The 16,093-nt window shown below is 57.6% G+C and overlaps 1 protein-coding gene across 7 annotated transcripts in view; it reads left to right on the forward strand.

Moving 5' to 3' along the window:
- The window catches only part of IGSF9B (immunoglobulin superfamily member 9B), a 38,639-nt gene extending 23,558 nt beyond the window's left edge, over positions 1-15,081 (forward strand). For 4 of the 7 annotated variants that reach the window (XM_074848950.1, XM_074848951.1, XM_074848952.1 and 1 more), the window contains 7 exons: positions 150-376; positions 538-622; positions 1,919-2,080; positions 2,836-2,881; positions 4,201-5,826; positions 14,294-14,415; positions 14,838-15,081. In XM_074848950.1, coding sequence (XP_074705051.1) covers positions 150-376; positions 538-622; positions 1,919-2,080; positions 2,836-2,881; positions 4,201-5,826; positions 14,294-14,415; positions 14,838-15,061 — 2,492 coding nt within the window. In that variant the 3' untranslated portion in view covers positions 15,062-15,081. Of the gene's footprint in view, positions 1-149; positions 377-537; positions 623-1,918; positions 2,081-2,835; positions 2,882-4,200; positions 5,827-6,237; positions 6,313-7,370; positions 7,417-10,125; positions 10,320-14,293; positions 14,416-14,837 lie in introns of those variants that run through there. The other 3 variants (XR_012626232.1, XM_074848954.1, XM_074848955.1) reach the window with 3 other exon arrangements.
- Positions 15,082-16,093: the final 1,012 nt, after the last annotated feature.

A 16,093-nucleotide genomic window follows, 5' to 3' on the forward strand; every position in this document is an offset into this window, starting at 1 on the left:
CTGAGACGTGCCCTAAACTCGTGAAGGTGGGAACGGCCACCACCGTGGTGGTCCAGCTGCTGCTGCTGGGGCACGCGTGGGAGAGCACCCTCTGCGCTTCCCCTCGCCCCATCCCAAAGGTGTCCCTGTCCCGTCTGCTCTGTCTCCAGCATTCCCTGTAACAACTCCAGAGCCTCTGGTGTTGGTTACCCCACCGAGGTGCCTAACAGCCAACCGGACACAGCAAGGCGTCCTCTTGTCATGGCTTCCTCCTGCTAACCACAGCTTCCCCATCGACCGCTACATCATGGAGTTCCGTGTCGCGGAGAGGTGGGAGATCTTGGACGACGGCATCTTGGGGACCGAGAGCGAGTTTTTTGCCAAGGACTTGTCCCAGGTAAGCAGGGAGATGCCCACACCGCACCTCTGGTGTCGCACCATCTGCTGCAGCTCTGGGGAAGCTTTTGGGGTGGCTCGGTCCCCTGTGCTGGGGTCTTCAAGGAGCTGGGCAAGGTTGGAGCTGTGGTGGGGGACGTGACGGATGTGCTTGTGTTTCAGGACACCTGGTACGAGTTCCGGGTCCTGGCGGTCATGCAGGATCTCATCAGCGAACCCAGCAACGTTGCTGGCGTGTCCAGTACAGGTAAGGGGTGACTCCTTCCTCTACCCCCATCTGGTTTTGTGTTTTTGAATGAGATGTTGAGGCTGGGAGCTGAGCTGACGGGTTAGGATCAGTGTCCTGGGCACGCTGCTGGCCCCGTGCTGCCTCCTGATGCAAACGGATCAGCGGCACTCGGGGCGGGTGAGGACAAACGGCCCCATTTAGTCCTTCCTGCAGAGCACGGTGTTGTCGGGTGGCCGCTGGTGCAGAGTGACAGCGCATCTCGGCTCTGTGGGGGTGCCTGGAGAACAAAGCTCCGACCGGGCACTGCGCAGCCTGGAAATGGGAATGAAAGGTGCAGAGAGGGAAACGTAGCACTGCAGTGCAGAGTCCGGGAGGGGAAAAAAAAAAGCTTTACAACAGGAGACTGCAACACGCCGCAGCTCCTGCACGTACCCTGTGCCCTGGTCCAGCTCAGGGGATGCTCCTCCAGCAAGGGACAGGACGTGATGGCGATGGGGAAGGCAAGGGCAGCAGGAGATGGGGATGCGGCGAACCCTGCTTTTATGGAAAAGCCGAGGAGCCACCCAGCTCTGCTGCACGCAGGAATGCAGCAGTCTCTCTCTGCCCTCAAGTGGTGCCGGCGCAGTGTGGAGAGCCTGCCTGCTGCAGGCTGCCTGCTTGCCTGTGCCCTTCCTCCTCTCACACAATTTTTCTGATGGGGTTTGGCAGCGTCCCCGGGGCGTGCATGTGCCCTGGCCTTGGGCAGCTGCCCTCCCAGGCTGAAAGCTGGTGCTGCCGGTAGGCAAAGACATGCTGATCCTGCGTGCGGGAGCGCTGGCGTGGGCAGGGTTTGCGTCTGCAAATGGCTGCAGCCGAAGTCTGCTGGTGGTTTGGGTGTAGTTGTGGTTAGCGAAGGGGTGTCATGAGCGTTCAGAGCCCAGTTTTCATTGAAAAGCTGAAACAGAAGCACTGACAAACAGGGTGAGATACCGTGTGCTGCTGCAGCGGGTGGTTGTGCCAGGAGATAACTGCAGGTTTAGTGCAGCTGTGTGCGCTTGTACGTAAACGTGTATTTGTGAGGTGTGGAGGCTTCTTCCCTGGGGGTCCATCCGCTAGGATAAAAAGCTTTATCTGGTGCAAGGTCACTAAATCCTGTAGCAGTGGCCTGCAGCAGCACTGCCTGCCCTCCCCAGCTGGGCTGGCTTGGAAGCAGGGTCTTTACTTCAAGATTATCATTCCTGCTACCAGTTGCCTTCACGCTGTGGTAGGTCCCCAGGGAAGGCAGCAGGCAGGGGTGTGTGCGTAACACCTAAATGTTGTGTTTTTTCCCCCCAGACGTATTCCCTCAGCCTGACCTGACGGACGAGGGTCTAGCCCGCCCAGTGCTGGCTGGCATCGTTGCCACCATCTGCTTCCTGGCTGCTGCCATCCTCTTCAGCACACTCGCCGCCTGCTTCGTCAACAAGCAACGCAAACGCAAGCTCAAGCGCAAGAAAGGTGAGCCCGTCCCCGGCGTCCTTCCTTCCTCCCTCCCGCCTCCTCCTCGTTTCTCCTCCCTGGTTGTGTTGTGGTGGTAACCTTCTTCCCTGTCTGTCTCTTCTTCCGCCCGTGCGCGTCCTCAGGTGAAGCCCTGACTTCATCCCTCGGCTGTGCCTGAAAGCGCCCATGGTCGGGAGCGGGAGAGGCAGGGTGGGTGAAGAGGAGACAGAGAAACTAGCCTGGGATTTCCGAGGGAGCGCTCTCGCGTGGTGATAACTCCTAGAGCCGGGGGTTTAGGGCTGGGATGCCCTCTGGGCCAGAGATGGGTGGGGGCACCACTCACCTCCTCGAGGTCCCACCCCCGGAGCTGGGCTCTCCAGCTGTTTTCTGCCCAGCCCGGAGCGGGCAGTGCCCGACCGCCGCACTAGGCTAGAGAAGACCCCTGCCAAGGAGACCCCCGCCGCTCTGCTTCCCAAAAACTGGGGCTGCAGCCGCCGTGCAGGAGCGGCTGGTAGGGAAAAGGGCGGCTGGGGGAGCCAGAGCGGGCAGGGGAATTGGCTCCTTCTCCTCTAGCCTGCGAGACTGCGGCAGCAGGACGGGCAGGACCCTGTGACGGGAGCTGTTTGTTTTTAGCAACCATTAAAGCGTTGGAGCAATGAAACCTTGGCTCTTGTTGAGTGTCTTTTGTTGACTTGATGTTGAGTTTGTCTTGCCTCTGTCGTGTTGCGCCTCCTTAGCGTTCTCTCTTCTTTCCCCTTTTTATTCTCTTCCAGACCCTCCTCTCTCGATAACCCACTGCAGGAAGAGTTTGGAGTCCCCGTAAGTATCTGTCTTGGATGTGGCACCAGGCCGTGGGTCTTCAAGGTGCCTCCTTCCTACAGTTGTTGCAAGGCTCAAATGGAAATGTCTGACCTTGTTTGGCTGCTTCTGATGAGTTGTTTTGGGTGTTCCCTGAACTTGTGGGAACACAACGGTTCACAAGAGAGAGACGGGCTATGGAGCAGAAAGCAGCAGGGCCAAACACAGCGGACTTTAAGCCCATTGGATCCCCGCTGGATCTGTGGACGTTGACCAAAGCTGGAGTTGACTTGTGGAACTCAATTGCACACCCTGCTTGAAGGGGCTCCTTAGGAGAAGGGTAGCCTGCTGCGTGCGGAGTCCTTTGTGCAAGCTCGGTGTAGTTTTTGGGTGCTTCTCTGTTGGCTCTGGTTTTTCTTGGGTAATTCAGAGAATCTTACACCTGTGTCTTTTCTCACGAAGAGTGCCCTGCCGAAGCCTCTTTCCACACGTGCCCAAAGGTGGTGGATTGTGGTGCTGCAGTAGCGACAGCTCCTTGCAGGGCCCATCAGAAGCGTCTATAGCCACTAATCAGCTGCAGCATCTTCCCAGTGTGAGCATGGGAGTCTGAGATGTGGACACCTTATGCTTGGGCTCCTGGACCATTGCAAAATGTCCTGGTGCTGGTGGAGCTTAATCTTGCCTTTTTTTGGTTCGTCCACTGCACTGTCTCTAGATCTGTTATGTTTTGCCTTTCAATCCTGTTTGTCCAAGGCTTTCTGGATAGGGATGAGTGAACTATTCTGATGCTTTCTGCCTTTTGAGGCTCTCAGCCTTAAGTTTGAGTGTTGAGAATGGGGGAAAATGTTGGTCTGAAATGATCCGTCAGCATCTCTTGAGTGAGAGTTGTGGGAGGGGACATTTACCTGATGTCCCTCCTCTCGGCGGCTTTCCCAGGCGTGGATAGCTCAGGTGAATGTAGGAAAACTTTGAAGCAGTTGGAAGTGAGCTCTGGATCTGTCTTTCGTCCTGCTAGGGCTGCGGAGCTTGTTGCAAGGTGTTGGTGGAGCTTGTTGCAAAGTGTTGGTATGAGCTCCCTGCTCCAGGGGGGATGCCGAGGGTGCCAAGCTCCGCTCCCGAGGAGCGGGAATGACGTGTGCTGCTGCTGGTCCCCTGGCCTGTGCCGCGGCCAGGCAAGACTCTGCCATCCTGGTTAGCCCCTGCAAACTTCTCCCCGTGGTTCCTCTTGAGAGCTGGTAGTACGTTGTTCTCCGGATCCATCCGGCGGTTCTTCTGGGTGAGAAGACCTTTCCTCTCCAGGTGACAGTCCCCTCTCTTGGTTTTTCTCCCCTGTGGTCCAGGTTGTCTTCCGGCAAGGTGAGTCCCGAGAGCATCCGCACGCTCCGTCCCCCCTCAGAGTCCTCCGACGACCAGGGCCCGCAGGCCAAGCGGATGCTGAGCCCCACCAAGGAGAAGGAGCTCTCCCTTTACAAGAAGACCAAGCGAGCCATCAGCAGCAAGAAGTACAGCGTCTCCAAGGCAGAGGCAGAAGCCGAGGCCACCACCCCCATCGAGCTCATCAGCCGCGGGCCAGACGGCCGCTTCGTCATGGACCCGGCGGAGATGGAGCCCTCCCTGAAGACACGGCGGATCGAGGGCTTCCCCTTCGTGGAGGAGACAGACATGTACCCCGAGTTCAGGCAGTCGGATGAGGAGAACGACGACCCCGTTGTCCCCACGTCCGTCACCGCCCTGAAAGCCCAGCTCACCCCTCTCTCCTCCAGCCAGGAGTCCTACCTTCAGCCACCAGCATACAGCCCCCGGTTCCACCGGGCGCTGGAGGGTCCCGGCGCCCTGCAGGCCACCGGCCAGGCCCGCCCGCCGGCCCCCCGGGCTTTCCACCACCAATTTTACGGTTACCTCAGCAGCAGCAGCCCCGGGGAGGTGGACCCACCGCCCTTCTACATGCCAGAAGTCAGCCCGCTGAGCTCGGTCATGTCCTCCCCGCCGCTGCCCCCCGAGGGGCCTTTTGGACACCCCACCATCCCCGAAGAGAACGGGGAGAACGTCTCCAACAGCACGCTGCCCCTGGCCCAGACCCCCACGGGGGGCCGGTCCCCTGAACCCTGGGGCAGGGCCGAATTCCCCTTCGGCAGCCTGGAGCCGGCCCCGGCGCCATTTCCCCACCAGCTCCAGCCGTGCGAGGCGGCCGAGGGCACCCAGCCCACCGGCTGCCTTCCTCGGGGGCCGCCCCCCTCATCCCTCCAGGTGGTCCCCGCGTCCTACCCGGGCATCCTGCCCCTGGAGGCACCAAAGAGCTGGACCGGCAAGTCACCCGGCAGGGGCCAATCCTCTGTGCCCACCACCACGAAGTGGCAGGACAAACCTATGCAACCCATGGGATGTCAAGGGCAGCTAAGACATACCAGCCAAGGTATGGGCATACCCGTGTTGCCTTACCACGAACCGTCCGAGCCCGTCGGCCCCAGCGGCACAAGCACATTCAGCCTGGACACCAGGTGGTACGAGCCCCAACCCCGACCTCGGCCCAGCCCTCGGCAGGTCAGGAGGGCTGAGCCCAGTTTACATCAGGTGGTGCTACAACCTTCGAGGCTTTCTCCTCTGACCCAAAGCCCCCTCAGCTCCCGCAACAGCTCCCCGGAGCTGACCGCCCGTGCCCGGCCCCGGCCAGGCCTCATCCAGCAGGCTGAGGTGTCGGAGATCACCCTGCAGCCCCCCGCGGCGGTCAGCTTCTCCCGCAAGTCCACGCCGTCGACAGGATCCCCCGCGCCGAGCAGCCGGGGAGGCAGCCCCAGCTACCGACCTACTGCCACCTTCGCCTCCCTGGCCACCGGCTACTCCGGCTCCCAGGGCTCCTCCCTGCCCGTGGACACCATGGATGTTTTCGGAGACATCCCCTCTCCGAGGAGGGCTGGCGAGGAGATTCTCCAACCGGAGCCGACATCCACCACGGTAGCCGCCACGGGGTAAGTGCGTGAGCCCCGTGGTGCCCCCCCACCCCGGCCCCCCTCCCGGCTTCCCCCGCCCTGCCTCACCCGCTCCCTCTGACTCCCTCCCCGCCATCGCCATCCCAACTCGTAGGGTCTCTCTGGGCGCGCTGCAGCATCCCTTTTGGAGACGGCGTCCCGCGGGCTTTGCTAGGAAAGAGGCTGGTGCCGCGGGCGCGGGTTGCATGGCCGCTGCCCGAGAGAGCTGGGATTTAGGCAGGCGACCTTCCCGGTGCCGACGGCACGCTTGCCTCCTCCCCGGCTGCTCCCTTGGGAAGCCGGGAGCGCTGTGACTCGGGCTACGGGCCGTCTACCAGGCGTGCAAAGACCTGGCTCCCGGCTCGCTTAGGTAAGTGTCCTGGTGTCACCGGCGGTTGTTTCCTCTTCTAGCTACTGGCTCTTGGCTTTCTTCGAACGTTAGGGCCGCCGCCGCCGCGCCTCTGTCTTCCTCCTCTTCCTTCCCGCGGAGTCTAGAGAGCTTTAATGCATGAGAGAAACAGCTATCACGGTCACCGCCCCACCTGCAAAAGGGATGCTGCAGCCCCAGGACGCGGGCAGGGAGAGATCAAGGACTTAGCCACACCAGCAGCATGTCAGGAGAGGAGGAAAAATAAAAATAAACTAACCCCAGCGGAGATCGGGAGGCTGCCGGCACGCTCAGATCCTGCCCTAAAGAGGGATGTGGCTGCACTAGACAGTAGCGGCTGGTTTTCCAGGTACCAGGGTTGCTCCAGGCAAAAAGCGTCTCTCTCTCTCTCTCTCTTTCTCTCTGTATTTCTCCTCTTTCCCTCCGTCTTTCACAGCACCTTAGACCCCGTAGCCGTGCTTTCGTCCCATCCTTTCGTCTCGCTTCATTTCGGCTTGTTGTCTGGCGGGGTCGAACCGCCCCTCCTCCGGCTTGCGGCAGAGAGGAGTCGGGGGGCCGGGGCACCCAGCCCCGCGGAGCCGGCGCGGTCGGAGGCGTACGGAGAAGAGGCGTGTGTTTCGGGGAGGGGGGAGGCAGCGTTTCACCCCCGCAGCGCCCTCCGCATTTCACTCCCGCCCTCTGGTACCTGGAAGCGTTATGGCCTTAGAAAACCCCTCCTGGGGTGCGCAGGGGGAAGGCAGGAGGGCTCAGGGGAGAGGATGGGGAGGGAGAGGAGCTGAACGAGCCTGAAACGACTTCTGTGTGCCTCTGGAAAACACAGCTACGGAGCGATGCAATTAAACCTGTAGACGTAGGTCCACGTCTCCTAGCCAGGGCACCCCAAGGAGACCCAGCTCCAGGACAGATCCGTGTTAGAGCAGCACTGTTGTCCGTGCTTTTACGCAGTGTATCCATTCGCTTTGTTGATTATTGTTTTCGTTTCTTCTTTTCCTTTCTCTTCTGTTTCTTTCCCCCTTTCTTCTCCAGCCTCGTTTCGTTTGTGTTTCGGTTTGGTTTCTTTCCCTCCTTTTCCTTTGGAGTTGTTGACGTGCTGATGTGTTGCGGAGCTCGGCTCCTTGCGGGTGTTGATAACTGCTTTGTTTTTGATTAATCTCAGCTATCTGGGCAGTGTTGTCGAGACAAGCTTCTCCTCAGCTCAATAGGTAAGGGTGATCCATGTCCGAAAGGATGGTGTGGGCGCTGTGGAGGGTGGCCGGGAGCGGGGCATGAGAGGGGACACGGAAGGGGCTTTTCCAATACCATCTCTTCCTTTAAAGGGGAATAAGGAATCCGAAAACACTAGGAAACACCTCTGGACGCACAGTCTCTGTGGCTTTTGGGTTTCCCCTCCCAGCAGCACGCCGCTGCTCCCCTGCCTTCGGGGAGACGGCGGGGCTGGAGAGCCCGGTGGTGGCAGCCCTGTCTACGTGTTGGGGTTTGGGATGAGCCAAGCTGCTGTCTCCCCGTGGCCGCTCTTCCGTTCTTGGGGGATGGCGACGTCTGGCAAGAGGGTCGTGCGGTGTTAGGGAGGAGTGTGTTGAGGTGGGGTTGTCCTGGATGATCCAAACCAGCAGGAGCTCATGGCCACCCCCTGCAGCCAGGTAAAACAGCCACATCTGGAGCAACCGGGCACAGACAGCGCTCTTGGAGTGGGGCTCCAAAAATCAGTCTCTAGCTGCAGTCCAGGACATGGAGAATTTTGCTCCCAACAGTGCCTGGATCTGTTTTCTTTTTCCTAAGCCTCCTCAATCGTGGAAAATGGGAAAAGTCTTTCTTTCAGGGTGGACTGTACAGTTGGCAGCAGCATAACTACAGTTTCAGGCTGCTGGTGAGGTGTTTTATTGTTCCCGTCACAAGTGCAGTCACAGTAAAAGCCCTCCTCCTCTGGAAAACTCCTTGGAGAAATCTTTAAGACGACTTCTGACCCAGCTGTAATTAAACAGCCCTAAGCAGATCTTGAAAGACTCTCCCAAGAAAATACTTCTCAGGCTGCCTTTGTGGGGTCGGTTTCCTAGAATAGCCATGGGCATCCCTGGAACTGGGATGGAGTAATCAGGAGATGGTTTTTCAGACCTTAGAAGCAGAGAATGTCACTAAAATGGCTAAAGCCAGATGGGATAATAGTCATTGCTGATCCCAAGGATTGGGAGGGCTGACCCGTTTGGCTCTCAGCCAGGCTGGTTACGAAAGGAGAGGTGGGATTGCAGATGGGACCATTTCTAGGGCCTGGCCATGCCCAAGCTTCCTTAGGACAGGTCTTGAAAATAGTTAAGCTCTGCTGCCTTGGATGGGAAGAGTCAAGGTTTTGGCTAACGCTCTCCTAACAGCCTGAGGAGCCTTGTTGGGCCACAGAAGAGCCTCATGAGGGAGAGATGAGATGCTTAGCGAAATCAGGTGGATGTTTCTGGGAGAGGGGAATTCCTCCAGCTGACCTGGAGGGTTGTCCTGGGGTGGGGAGAGCAGAAGAGGTGAGGGAAGGAGTGTTGGGTCACAGCGGTGGGAGCGGGTACAGGGTGTGTGCTCCATGGAGGAGCCACCCTCTTGGCATGCCAGAACCTCTCCAATTCGAGCCTTGCAGCCTCCAAAGCTCTTGAGTCCTTGGCTTCCTGCTTCTGTTTTCCCCTGCTGATCCCAGAGCAGGGTGTCCCATGAGGAGCAAAGCTGGCACCGAGCCTTGGTGAGATCTGGGCTGTGCCAGACTTCTTGAGAAAGGGGGAAGCCCTCAGTGAGGACGTGACTGTTTTCTCTATTCTTTTTCCATGGTGCTTCCCTGCTCCGGGAGCATTAGGGACACGAGTGAACATGGCTTTAGTGCAGGAGAGGTGAGTCCAGGCTCATGTCTGAGTTCGGTGTGGCTCTTGCATAGATCCTGGCTGACTCCTGTGCTGGGTGCTGCGGGCTGATGGGGTTTCAGGAGCAGGGTCACATTTCCCAGCAGGACACTTGCTGAGGAGCAGCCGTGCGTCCTACGCTGAGATGCTGCCAGGGGTTGGAGTCACAGGACCAACTCCAGAGTCATTATCCCCAAAAAGGGGAAGCCAGAAGAATAAATCTCACTTTAATAAGCGAGGAATCCTGTGAAGAGCCCGGCCAAGTAATTTCTTGATGATTTGGGGTCATAAAATTGTCAGTGCATGCGGAGCACAGGGGTTTTATACCAGACCAGCCAGATTTCTGTACTGCAGTAATAAAAGCTGAGAGGAGGCGAGGGAGAGGCCGTTTGTGGGCTCGGTGTGGTGGCTGCAGCACGGTGGCTTTCTCTGGGTGAAAGTCAGGTAGTTTTTACCCGTGGGCAGGGATAAATAATGCCATTACTGAGTCGGCACGAGCAGTTTTCCCGTTTTCTTCTCTCTGGATGCAGCGCGCAGCGATACATCTCCTAACGGGGAAGAGGGGGCTGTTGTCTCCCTGCAGGGGGAAACCCAAAAACCACAGACAAAGCACCAAGCTCCCATGCCCCTCGGCACCGCAGCCTGCCCTGGGTGGCCCCCCCGGCCCCCCCCTTGCCGGGGCAGCGCCGCCGACGCCGGGAGTTTGGGGGCTCGGCCGCGGCGTAGCGTTGAGTGATGAAGGGACGTCGGCGCCGGGCGTGCGGGAGGAGGAGCACCCCTCGCTCCCCGCTTGAAAGAAAACAGGTTCCCCTTTAAAGACTGTCCATGTGCTGATCCTCTGCATGTGTTTCATGCCTCCTCCCGCTTGGAGAAGTTGTGAGTCTGCTTGTCTGAGTGCGTTTTTCTTTTCTTTCTTAATTATTATTATTTTTTTATTTTCAGTCTCTTTAATTTACTTATATATTTTTCTCACTCCTGTTTTTCATTTATCTTCCTCTCTCCCCCCCTTCCCCATGACTGTACCCCCCTCTTCCTCTCCAGTCCGGCCCCTTTTCCCTCGCCCTCTCTCCTCCCTGCTCCTCTCCCGTCAGCATGGTCAAGTCCGTTGTGTAGGTGAGTTGTGGTGTCTGCAGACCTGTAGAAGGGACCCCCTTCTCCGGTGTGCTCCCCGCTGTGACCAGCCCCTTCCTCCCTCATTGCGGTGCCTTGGCAGCAGCAGCAGCTTTGGGGCTGGGGGCCGTCACCGCTGTGTTTCTCTAGCACCTCTCGCGCTGAAGGATCGCAAGCGATGCGCGATGGCGTTCCGGGATGGAGGCAGCAGCCAGCGCTGCCTCAGAGCAGAGGGGGAATTCCGACTTGCAGGACATCTCGTGGGATCGCGCAGGACTTGAGCTCGAGACGGAGCCTCGCGTAGGCAAATTGAGCTCTTCGTCTGAGAAGGATGGAGGGTTGAAGCCACACTGGCTGAGACACGGTGGGCTCTGGTCCAAGTGGGTGCTCTAACATGTCCAAACTATTCCTGGATGTCAATGTCTTGACTCAAGGAGAGGAGGAGACAGGGAACATGTGTTGAGACCTCCACGAGGTGAAATACATGTATTGTGCCCTTGAATCTCCTGGACCCTTCCTCTATATTGGTTCCCCCTTTTGGGTGGAAGAGGTTAGTGATGCTTGCATGGGCCTTCTCCCTTGCATCTTTGCTTCCTGTGTGGAAAGAGTTTTGAAGAAGAGCAGCCGAGGTGTGTGTTGGGTTGGATAGGTCTTCTCCCCCAGCTACCTGCTCCTGTCCTGGGGCTCTCTTGAGATCCCTCCGTACTTCACAGCTTCTCCAGTTCCTCTCTGTCCATGCAGTTCAGACCCTTGCTCGTTCAGAAGGGTTGTTCTTTGAAGACTTAAGGAAAACTGCTGCTCTGGGTGTTTGTGGTGCCTCGCAGAAGGCTTGTGTAAGGAATTCACCTGTGCTTCCTGAAGCTCCTTTGCTCGGCTCTACGCTGAAGTCTCTAGAAGAAGTTCGCCTGCCTCCCTGAACCTCTCGTCTGCTGGTGTTCAAGATAGCTCTCGTGCATGGGCAGCTGCCCAAAATGCTAACTCTGGGGGCAGGAGGAGGCTTTTGGCTGAGCTTAAAATGAAAATTAATTTGAGTGAATCGGAGTCCTTTGAAGAAATAAAGGGTGGGTAGAGCAGATAAAATTTGGCTGGTGAGCAGCATCGTTTTGTCCTTCTTTATCTCTTCCTTGCCAGAGGTCAGACAGTATTTATGGTGACACATGGGTTCAGTGCGCTCGCTGTTTATGTTTGTGTGTATAAATACAAGTCCAATTATGGAGAACGAGTGGAAATGAGCTTCAGGCAATTTCCTCATAATCCCTTGTGTAAATCTGTCTAATTTTGTCAACATGCCATAGTAGCATCTTCTTAGAAGGCAAAAAGAATGGAAAGAGCAAGAGCCTTTTACAAGTTGAGCTTTAGTAATATTAGTGACGTTGTCTGGGTGGTGGGAACAGGGCAGGATGGTGGCAGGATCGCTGAGCTCGGCGGTGTCCAGGGCTTGGCACACCTGAGCTCCACGGGAGGTGGACTGGGGCTGCAGTGGTTGAGGTCACTGTTAGCCAAGCACTTGCATGAACGTAACTATTGTGCGCATCATAGAATGGTGGATATAAGTGGGAGAAGCCTGTTATTGACCATTCAGGCAGGAATTAACGGAGGGAAGTCCCATGCTGGTGGCCCTTTGGGTCACTCTGAGCTGGCGTGTGCGTGAGGTGCAGCCCGGCGGGTAGTGCCCTGACAGAGCTGGGAGCTGCCGCTCGCAGGCAGCCCCTCTCACGAGAGGCTGGTTGTGCTGGGAAGAAGGCATTTAAGCAACTGTACGGGCTTGTATACATCATCTTTCCTATGAGGGAAAGCTCTCGCTTGGATCCTGCCAGCAGGACTACCAGCTTGTCTAATGAGTTGCTTCATCTTCAGCTGATGTGCTGCTCTGCTGGGAGCTGGAACAGAGCCTCTCCAGGAGCATCCACGCCTCGATGTCTCTGTTGCGATGGGAAATACGAAAAGGGACTTTTTCTATACCCAGTGTTTGGGTTTCTGTTGCATCTGCTGTGTCCCAGCTGCTTCATCAATTCACACCGCACTTTTCTTGATGCTCTCCAACGCCGCTAGCAGAACTGAGAAGCTTTGCAATCACACGCATCTTCAAAAACAAACCCGTCTGCTCCCCACGGGGAAAAATCCTTGCGAGCTCTTCGCCTGCTCCACTCCAGCTGAAGTATCACCACTCTGGCAGCCTCTTGGGATCTCAAGCGTGAAGCGTTGCTATCCCGCCGTGCTCTCTGCAGCGGTGGCGTGCGTGGGGACTCGCAGAGGAAAGCTTGTGGGGTGTCTTCGGTGCTGGAGAGGCTCCACCTGAAACTCAAAGGAGGTGAGAAGCTCCCAAACCCGCCGCTGGGGGACGTGCTCTGGTACCGCAGCCCCGGTGCGCTGGGGCTCTGCGCCTGAGCCCCTGTGCTCGCCTGCTCCCTCCGCACCAGGCACCAGATGGGTCGCACCTTACTGACAGACTGGGAGCGAAGTGGGTGAGTTCAGCCACGGCTTTTTGGTGACAAAACAGGAGTCTGAATGCACCAGGGCTGCCTCCTTGCAGTCAGTCAAGATGACTCTTCTACCTGCCTTGTGAAGAGCCCGTGGCTTGTGGGGTTTGCTGATCCCTGCCCCGGTCACAGCCGCCGGACGATGCAGGAGTTGCCATCGGTGCTGTCCTCTGCGTGGCTGTTTTGAAGAGGTTTGGTCGCTGACCTTTGGTGACCGAGTTGTGAGAGCAGAGGAGTGTCACCTCCTCTTGAAGGGTAGGACAGGCTTGTTAGAGGCACACTGGTTTTAAATCACCAGGCTTTTCTCTCCGGAGCCTGGCTTTGAGTGTTGGCTTTCTCGCAATGAAAGGTGCTTTGTGGATGCTTCCCCTGTCATCTCTGGGCACCCCCTGTGTGCGTTGCTCTGTGGTGACTCTGGTTGATCCCAGGTCGTTACCTGTGGCCTCTGCTGCCTTAACTCAGACTTCTCCTCCTGCGGCATTAGGTGTTGGTGCAACTTGGAGGGACGTAAAAGTGAAATGGAGAGGGGGAAGGAAATGGGAAAGCAGCAGGAGGGGGGGATGCTGTGATGTGTGATAGATGAGCCAGACTGACCGCTCTCCTAAGGAGGAGGTTTTCCTCTACTGCCCTGCTTTCCACAGCAGTCATACTGTCCAATCCTTGGATGGGGAAAAACAGGTACAGTGAAAAAAATAGAGCAAAAAAACCCCCTTTGCAAAGGGGAGACCACTTAACCTTGAGCTGGTTGCTGTAGAAGAGTTACTCAGGGGCTAAGGCTGGAGAACTGTCACTTACAACTGCTGCCTCTCCTGCAGGAAACACCCCTTTGCGAATCCCCTCCTTGTCCCCCCGCAATGAAACCTTGTCAGTGTTTTCATTTCAACGTCCTGTCCTGCAGGGCAAGAAAACCCAGCTCCCAGCCTCTGGGTGTTAAGGAGTTAGACGCTCCCATGCTGTTGCGTTTCTGTTGTCGCTTAATAGCAGGGACCTGGGAACGAGGTACCGCTCCCGGCCGTGTCGGCGTGTGCCCTTCGTGTCCCTGTCTGTCGTGTGGCCCCTGGTTTTTTTGGCCGTGGGAGCAGGGCTGGGCAAGATCCTGCCTCTCTGCTGTTTGTGGCGCCGGTGTTGTCCACTCCAGGTGGCTCATGGTCTCGATGCTGCCGTGCCGCTTCTGCCTGTCTCTTCCTCTCTCTCCATCCCAAGGGGGTTTCCCACCACTTCCCAAAAATGCCTTATCGGACATAGGATCTGCCCCGTCCTTTTTTTCTGTTGTTGTTTAGCGGAGCTGGCATGGCAGGCAGGTGAGCTGGGGTGCCGGCGGCTCTCTTGTGGGGGGCCGGGTGTTGGACGTTGCCGGCGGGACCGGCCGGGCTCGCGGCACCGCTCGGCAGCGTGGAGGAGACGCAGGGGGACGGCGGGGACCCCGCAGAGCGGCAGGTGCGGGCGCCTCGCTTCCTCCGGCACGTCTGGCTGGCCCCGCTCCCGCGGCCCCGGGTTTCTCACCTTTTCCTTTTCCACGGCAGAGCTGGCTGGGGTTGACCGATCCCCCACCGGGGACATCCGGAGGCCCGAGTGTGGCCAGGAGCCGCTGACGGCGCCTGTCTGCTTTTCCTTCCTAGAAAACATCCATCTCCGTCTGGGGACGCTGCTGCACCTGAGAGGCTCGAAGCTCTGAAATACCAGCGGATAAAGAAGCCCAAAAAGTCATCCAAGGGCTCCTCGAAATCCAGAAAACAATCCAGTGAGTGCGAGGACCCCACGGTCCCCAACAGCATCCCCTCTGTTCCTCCACGGGCAGAGCTCGGGCAGGTCCCTGCCGGCTCCAGCACTGAGGGGGGGTCTCCAAGCCCGTGCCTGGATGCTGCCCTCACCCCCTGCCCCCCGAAGCGATGGCTCCTTGCCCGCAGGCTGTCCCTCCCCTGCTCTAAACCCAGTTCCACTCCCATGCGTCTCCTCTAGAAATTTGGTTTGGATTTTATTTCTGAGCGTTAATTTAATTTTCCCTGATGCCCAACGTGCTCCCTTCTCCCCAAGTGGCCGGGTTTGGGGCCGAGCTTGCCGTAACCTCCCTTTCACGGCACGCAGAGCGCTCTGCCTGCTGCCGGCGCTGCCGATAGCTGCCGGCTCTGGTCCCACCTGCCTTCTTTCCCCCCCTCCCCGCAGACGGCTCTGCCTCCCAGGTTCAGCAACTTCCCAGCTCTCAGGTACTGTGGCCTGACGAAGCTGTCTGCCTCCGCAAAAAGAAGAGACACCCTCGTCAGGACCCCTTCGCTCGCCTCTCGGCGCTGAAGGACGACCTCTGCCACCGGCAGCTCCCCGAAGACCAGACAGCCATTCTCAACAGCGTGGACCACGACGACACCGGCGGGCACGCCACGTTGCTTTAGCCTAACGCCGGCCCGAGAAGGTTAAACAGGAGGGGGTGGAGGGAGCCGACATCGTGCCGCCGGCGGACGGAGGGGATGGGAGAGACAGGGGGGGAAACCCCTACGCTGCCGCCTCTTCCGCGGGGTGGGGTTCGGGGATGAGCTGGGGGGACCCTGGGGCAGGTTGGGGGGACGGGGAGGATGCCTGGAGCTGGGCGCTCCTCGGATCCGCTTCTCCCCCCACCCCAGATGGCTTTGGTGGGGCGGGAAGGGGGGGCGTTGCACCTCGGTTTCGGAAAAGATCTCTAGGCTTAAAAGGCATAGACGGAGCTTTTGACATCCGCTTCTGCAGCGCGCGTTTAGGGAGAAAGTGTGGAATTGAGCAGCTGGCCCTCAATCGCCGGAAGAAATTAAATGACACAGGGTGTAATTAATTGACAAGAAACTAACAACCCAGACGGGAACTGGTAATCCCATGAATCTGATTATGATAAAAACATGACCAAATCATCCCAGGAAAGCTGTAATTGTGAAAATCTCCCTGCCTCCCCCTTCCCAGACTCCTTTTATGTGACGATAACAGCAACAAAACAATACGTGACATCTTTCCTTACCTGTCTCTGAAAGGGAAAACCAGAAAGACCCTGAGTCTTCGAATCGGTCTGAGATGTGAAAAATCACCAGTTTGTCTGTGCAAATGCATTCGAACCTTGCTAACGCGTACTCAACATTGCGAGCACGCAGGTATGGGGCTGTTTTCATCCAAGTGTGTGTTTTCCCCCCCCCCCCCCCAAGTACAGTGTGTGTCAGCTTTGATGAGGGTGGTTTTGATTAATTCTTCCCGACACTCCGTATATCGCTGGCAAATGTTCTTCAGTGCTGTGTAGTAATGTGATTTCTTACTACAGTAACATTTGTGATCTTTATTCATAACTGCAAAACGGGGCGATGCCGCCGCAGGCGTGTGAGCGAAGGGGGTTTGGCTGTGTTTGTCCCAAAAGCCTCCGTCGGCAGACGCTGAGCCCAGGCGAGACTGGAAAATCCCCAGCTCTG

Source organism: Strix aluco, chromosome 23 (genome assembly GCF_031877795.1).
Source record: "Strix aluco isolate bStrAlu1 chromosome 23, bStrAlu1.hap1, whole genome shotgun sequence".
NCBI classification, from domain to species: domain Eukaryota; kingdom Metazoa; phylum Chordata; class Aves; order Strigiformes; family Strigidae; genus Strix; species Strix aluco.